Source organism: Macrobrachium nipponense, chromosome 33, assembly GCF_015104395.2.
Source record: "Macrobrachium nipponense isolate FS-2020 chromosome 33, ASM1510439v2, whole genome shotgun sequence".
Lineage (NCBI taxonomy): Eukaryota > Metazoa > Arthropoda > Malacostraca > Decapoda > Palaemonidae > Macrobrachium > Macrobrachium nipponense.
The window spans coordinates 69,195,967-69,203,466 of NC_087219.1; the positions used below are offsets into that span (position 1 = coordinate 69,195,967).

General features: G+C 37.9%; 1 protein-coding gene across 1 annotated transcript in view; it reads right to left on the reverse strand.

Moving 5' to 3' along the window:
• The window catches only part of LOC135203235 (acetylcholinesterase-1-like), a 21,314-nt gene extending 15,321 nt beyond the window's left edge, over positions 1-5,993 (reverse strand). The window contains exons 1-4 of the mRNA XM_064233011.1: positions 5,837-5,993; positions 2,044-2,147; positions 1,306-1,477; positions 292-429 (exon numbers count right to left, since the gene is read on the reverse strand). Coding sequence (XP_064089081.1) covers positions 292-429; positions 1,306-1,477; positions 2,044-2,147 — 414 coding nt within the window. The 5' untranslated portion in view covers positions 5,837-5,993. The remainder of the gene's footprint in view (positions 1-291; positions 430-1,305; positions 1,478-2,043; positions 2,148-5,836) is intronic.
• Between the last annotated feature and the right edge of the window lie 1,507 nt (positions 5,994-7,500).

Consider the following 7,500-nt stretch of genomic DNA (forward strand, 5'->3'; position numbering starts at 1 on the left):
ATAGCCCATAAATAACGCCTAAAATATAGAGAGAAAAATACTATATTTCAGAGACTGCTGTCTCCCTCTTCAAGTAGACGAATGAGAAAAGTTTACAGAAAAGGTGGCATTATACCACGAGATCCATCCACAGGTAAGCCAATTTAGGCCACTCCCGCTGGTAATCTTCCTCTAATCCTTTCTAAATATATATAATATATATATATATATATATATATATATATATATATATATATATATATATATATATATATATATGCAGCAGATAATTGCAAAGACAAGAATACTCACAATAAAGGTATAAACATTCAAAAGCAGGCAATCCTCACTGCTGTCGAGATCATATTCTTTGTTCCTCATCTGCGGGCATTTCTTTCCATAGGAGGTGGCATTCAATGTTGAAGTTTGCAGCGTATACATCGTAGATTTCTGCCGAAATCCAGAAGAGGTGTCACTGAATCCAAATATCTCAGAAAGTTGATATTGCCAAAAGAGTACAGGAGACGAGGAGACAGAACAGTAATCTTACAATATTCTCGGATTTTCAAATTGGAGTTACAAGGTATGGAGACAAAGCAATCATTTTACAATTTTCTTAAAGTTTTCTGTTAGTATTTTCAACACTGGAATTCGGAGGTACAGAGAGAATGATGAGGATAGACGGTGTTCCTGAATCTGAATATCACAGAAAATTGACATTGTCAATAGGTTTAGAGGAGACAGAAAAATGATTTTACATTCTTCTTGGATTTTCAATTTGGAATTATAATCCATGGAGACCAAACAATAATTTTAGTTTTTTAAGATTTTCAATTGGTATTTTCAGCGTTGGAAACAATCATTTTACAGTTTTCTTAGAGCTGTCAGTTGGTATTTTCAATAATTTATGGAGACAAAACAATCATTTTTGTTTTCTTAGGATTTTCTATTGGTATTTTCAGCGTTGCAAGCAATTGTTTTACAGTTTTCCTAGAGGTGTTAGCTGGTATTTTCAACGTTTTAGTTATACGGTAGTGGATAATATAATGATGTACGATTAAGTATGAGAGAAAATTACTCTGAAAGAGATGACCCTGTTCGTTTACCAACTCACATTTAGGCGAAAGATAAAGTATATAAACATTTAGGTTGGGTTGGGTTGGGTTAGGTTAGACCAATATATATCCCTTCCGACCTTCATTATAACACATTGCTGAGTCCACTGACTGTACTGTTTATCGCAAGATTCAGAAAAGTCCCTCTTTGTGCCTGTTAGTCCTCAGGACTTCCAAAAATCAGCCAACAAAAATCTAACACCCAAGTTACCTTGAATCTCTTTCTACCGGCGGTGTTCTGCCCGTATTTTAACCCCAGGAAAGCGTACACGGGTCTCCCCTTCAACGTTTTCATCTCGTTGTAGGTCGCTAACACGGGTTGGGTGCTCCCCATGAACCCATTTCTTAACGTCGTGCTTGGAGGATCGATCCCAGGGGGTTTTCTGTGGGATTATAATGGGTACAGCTGTCAAGATTTAAATTTAAAAAAATTGGTGATGTTGTGGGGCATTTAAAAGTTGTAAATGAAATATCAGAGATGTAGTGAGGCATTTAAAACAAATGTAAATGAAATATCAGATATGTAGCTTGATATTTAAAGTAGTTGTAAATGAAATATCAGATACATAGTGGGTCATTAAAAACAGTTGTAAATGAAATATCATATATGTAGTGGGGCATTTAAAACAGTTGTAAATGAATATCATATATGTAGTGGAGCACTGAAAAGAGTTGTAAATGAAATATCAGAGATGTAGTGGGTCATTTATAGCAGTTGTAAATGAAATATCATATACGTAGTTGGGCATTTAAAACAGTTGTAAATGAAATATCATATATGTAGTCGGGCATTTAAAACAGATGTAAATGAATTATCAGATATGTAGTCGGGCATTTAAAGCAGCTGTAAATGAAAAGATTCAACATGAAAACTATTCCTAAAAATTTAGTATTATTGATTATGACTTATTTACCACAATACTAAAGAAAGCAGTTTTCCATTACTTACGATTGTTCGATGTCTCGGTGGGATGTGGATAATGCAGGCCTAATAGTGAGTGTAACATATATTATTTGAAATAATATTGTATATTGAAGCCATCTTGAATGCATCTGGAAATACAAAATAAAGGGTTATTGTGACCATAATCAGTTATTAATACTCTAGTATAAGAGAGAGAGAGAGAGAGAGAGAGAGAGAGAGAGAGACAGACAGACAGACAGACAGACAGACTGAGAAACTGAATACTTTGATTTTGGCATTATAATCTGATAGAGAGAGAGAGAGAGAGAGAGAGAGAGAGAGAGAGAGAGGGACAGAAAAGGAATAATGGAAGTGAATACCTTGATTTTGGCATTAAATTCTGAAAGAGAGAGAGAGAGAGAGGGGGGGGGGACTGAATAACTTGATTTTGGCATTATAGTCTGAAAAAGAGAGAGAGAGAGAGAGAGGAGAGAGAGAGAGAGAGAGAGAGAGAGAGAGAGAGAGACAGACAGACAGACAGACAGAGAGAAACTGAATACCTTGATTTTGTCATTATAATCTGAAAGACCGAGAGAGAGAGAGAGAGAGAGAGAGAGAGAGAGAGAGAGAGAGAGAAAAGGAATAATGGAAGTGAATACCTTGATTTCGTCATTGAATTCTGAAAGAGAGAGAGAGAAGGAATAATGGAAGTGAATACCTTGATTTTGGCATTATAATCTGAAAGAGAGAGAGAGAGAGAGAGAGAGAGAGAGATAAAAGGAATAATGGAAGTGAATACCTTGATTTTGGCATTGTAATCTAAAAGAGAGAGAGAGAAGGAATAATGGAAGTGAATACCTTGATTTTGGCATTATATTTAAAGAAAGGAAGAGAAGATAGAGTGATCCTTGATTTTGCCATTATATTAGAGAGAGAGAGAGAGAGAGAGAGAGAGAGAGAGAGAGAGAGAGAGAGAGAGAGAGAGAGAGAGAGAAAAGGAATAATGGAAATGAATACCTTGATTTTGGCTTTATAATCTGAGAAAGAGAGAGAGAGAGAGAAAGAGAGAGAGAGAGAGAGAAAGGGAATAATGGAAATGAATACCTTAATTTTGGAATTATAATCTGAAAGAGAGAGAGAGGTCTACATGTTTCAGAGTTTTATTATTATTATTTTTTTTTTTTTTTTGCTTTATCACAGTTCTCCAATTCGACCGCGTGGTATTTATAATGTGGGGTTCCGGGTTGCATCCTGCCTCCTTAGGAGTCCATCACTCTTCTTACTATGTGCGCCGTTTCTAGGATCACACTCTTCTGCATGAGTCCTGGAGCTACTTCAGCCTTTAGTTTTTCCAGATTCTTTTTCAGGGATCTTGGGATCTTGCCTAGGGTTCCTATGATTATGGGTACAATTTCTATTGGCATATCCCATATCCTTCTTATTTCTATTTTCAGGTCTTGATATTTATCCATTTTTTCCCTTTCTTTCTCTTCTACTCTGGTGTCTCATGGTATTGCGACATCAATGAGTGACTCTTTCTTCTTGATTTTGTCAATCAACGTCACGTCTGGTGTGTTTGCACGTATCATCCTATCTGTTCTGATACCATAGTCCCAGAGGATCTTTGCCTGATCGTTTTCTATCGCTTCTTCAGGTTGGTGCTCGTACCACTTATTACTGCAAGGTAGCTGATGTTTCTTGCACAGGCTCCAGTGGAGGGCTTTTGCCACTGAATCATGCATCTTTTTGTACTGGTTCTGTGCAAGTGCCGGCCATTCGCTTGCTATGTGGTTTATGGTCTCATTTTTCGTATTGCACTTCCTACATCTGGGAGAGATGTTATTTCCATCTATCGTTCTTTGGATATATCTGGTTCTTAGGGCCTGATCTTGTGCCGCTGTTATCATTCCTTCAGTTTCCTTCTTGAGCACTCCCTTCAGTAGCCATTGCCACGTGTCATCGCTGGCTAGTTCTTTAGTCTGTCTCATGTATTGTCCGTGCATTGGTTTGTTGTGCCAGTCCTCTGTTCTGTTTGTCATTCTCCTGTCTCTGTATATTTCTGGGTCTTCGTCTACTTTTATCAGTCCTTCTTCCCATGCACTCTTTAGCCACTCGTCTTCACTGGTTTTCAGATATTGCCCCAGTGCTCTGTTCTCAATGTTGACGCAGTCCTCTATGCTTAGTAGTCCTCTCCCTCCTTCCTTTCGTGTTATGTATAGTCTGTCGTATTTGCTCTTGGGTGTAGTGCTTTGTGTATTGTCATATGTTTCCTAGTTTTCTGGTCTATGCTGCGAAGTTTTGCCTTCTTCCATTCGACTATTTCTGCGCTGTATCTGATTACTGGCACTGCCCATGTGTTTATGGCTTTTATCATATTTCCGGCGTTGAGTTTTGACTTGAGTATCGCCTTGAGTCTCTGCATATATGCTTTCCTGATCGTGTCCCTTCATCTCTTTGTGTTTTATATCCCCTCCTTCCATTATTCCCAGGTATTTGTATCCCGTCTCATCTATGTGTTTGATGTTGCTCCCATCTGGTAGTTTTATCCCTTCAGTCCTTGTTACTTTGCCCTTTTGTATGTTGACTAAGCGCATTTTTCTATTCCAAACTCCATCCTGATGTCCCCAGATACAATCCTTACAGTCTGGATTAGGGTATCTATTTCCTTGATGCTCTTACCATACAGCTTGATGTCGTCAATGAACATCAGACGGTTGATTCTGTTGCCTCTTTTCTTGAGTTGGTACCCGGCATCCATCTTCTGTAGTACTTTTGTCATGGGAATCATGGCTACTACGAAGAGTAGTGGGGACAGTGAGTCGCCCTGGAAGATCCCTCTCCTGATATTAACCTCTGCTAGTCTTATTCCAGAGCTTGTAAGTATTGTATTCCAGTTGCACATTGTATTTTTGAGGAAGCTGATGGTGTTTTCCTCTCCCCCATATATTTTCAGGCATTCTATTAGCAATGTGTGTGGTATCATGTCGAAGGCTTTCTTATAGTCTATCTATGCCATGCTTAGGTTGGTTTTCCTTCTCTTACTGTTCTTCATTACCATTTTGTCTATCAGGAGCTGGTATTTTGTGCCCCTACACTTCCTTCTGCAGCCTTTCTGTTGGTGGGGGATGGTGTTTATATCCTCTAGGTAGTTGTATAGCCTTTTGCTGATGATACCTGTTAGTAACTTCCACATTATTGGTAGGCAGGTAATAGGCCTGTTGTTACTGGCTATATTTCCCTTACTCTTGTCTTTCTGGACTAAGGATGTTCTCTCTGTGGTCATCCATTTGGGCGCATGGTGATTTGTGATACAATGCTGGAGTTGTTCTGCTATTCGTGGGTGTAGGGCCTTGAAGTTTTTGAGCCAGTATCCATGGACTTCATCGGGACTTGGGGCTTTCCAGTTGGTCATTATTATTATTATTATTATTATAATAATGCCCAACTGTATTTCCGTGTCTACAATGATTTATTTTCCTTTTTTAGATCTAACAATACTTCTTCGGACACAGTAAAATAAAGAAAGTATATGTCTGTGTGTGTTTTGGGATTCAGAGGCCGTAATATACCTATTGGCCTCTTAATTATAAGATACATTTTATTTCTGTAGCTGCAATGATTTGTTTATTGATCAATTTCACAACGCATCTTCGGTTAAAGTGAAATTAAACACGCATATTTGTGTGTTCGTGTGTGGGGGTTATGCACGTATATACTACATATGCATGGCATGCCCATATACTTGCATGTGAGCGCTAGGCGGTTGATGCCATCCACACGCAACAACATAGGAATCAACAACACATATAAAATATAACGAAAACAAAATATAACACACCTTTTCCCGCTGAGGTAATTTCCCTTTCGAAGCTGCAAAGTCCCAGTTATCGATCACGAGTCTCAACGGATTCAAGGCTTAGAATAAAGATTCGGGTAACTTTGTGTGGTATTTACGTCACTCATTTGACAAGGTATCCAATCTCATGACTGAGACATTGCTCATTGCTTATCTGCGAAGTGAAGAGGTTTCTTCAAGATAAGATAAACTCAAAACAAGTTCAGGGGATGCAAGACTTCAAAGACTGAGTTTTTTTCAAGTCGTTTTGCTGTAAATCATTTCAAAAATAATCTGAGTAAGGATATTTATTTGCTTTAATGCCTAACTACCCACATTTCGATAGTATTTGAGTGTATGAGAGAGAGAGAGAGAGAGAGAGAGAGAGAGAGAGTCACTGCCTACACATCGAAAGTATTTGTGTGCGTATGAGAGAGAGAGAGAGAGAGAGAGAGAGAGAGAGAGAGAGAGAGAGAGAGAGACAGACAGACAGACAGACAGACAGAAATTCTTTACTCAAATGGCTCACTACCCACACTTCGAAAGCTCTTGCGTGAGAGAGAGAGAGAGAGAGAGAGAGAGAGAGAGAGAGAGAGAGAGAGAGAGAGAGAGCTATGCTTAGCTAACTGCTTGATAAAATAATTCCGTTTTAATCCATTATTCCTTGCAATCCCATCTGATATCAAATTACATCTTATTAAATCTACAGCCATTCTTGATGTAAGTATCAAGATATAATTGCCTAATTAATTCACATAAGATTTAATTCCTTCGTCTTTGTACTTCCGTTTGATATGAATTTATTCTTTAATAATCCTATAGCCATTCTTTCATCAGTGCAAGGTGATTACGACTGCAACAAAAAACGCAGCATTAAAATTTTTAATTGTTTCCTTCATCCTGGCGTTGCTTATCTCACGGTTCTTACCAGTTCGTTGATAAAGATAAAAGATAGGCAGTCATTGATTTCAAAGTGCTGGAGAGTTCAATATCGGATCGAATATATATTTATATATATATATATATATATATATATATATATATTATATATATATATATATATATATATATATATATATATATATATATCACATCTGTCACGACTTTCATACCTAGTCATATGCTTTGGCTAAACTAAAGTATTGCACTACAGTGAATCTTTATCGACCATAATATCCTTGGAATAATATCCTCTTTGTTTTATACCCTCTGATAAACTTTTCATAGTTTGATAGTTTATCACAACAAGATTTCTAAATGTTATTCCTGCATCCTTTATATCAGTTTATTTGTGTGTGTGTGTGTGTGTGTGTGTTTCGAACAGAAGTGTATTTTGCCGGCTTTGCTTGTACGTCTGCGTCTTTTCTGTCCGCACTTTTATCTGTCCGCCCTCATATCTTAAGAACTCCTTAGGCTAGAGGGCTGCAAAATGGTATGTCGATCATCCACCCTCCTTTCATCAAACATACCAAATTTCAGCCTTCTAGCCTCAGTAGTTTTAATTTTTCTAAGGTTATAGTTAGTCATAATCGTGCTTCTGGCAACGTAACAACATAGGCCACCACGGCCGACAGAGACTTTCATAGGCCGCGGCTCATACAGCATTATACCGAGACCACCTAAAGATAGATCGATTTTCGGTGGCCTTGACTATGCTCTGTGCAGAA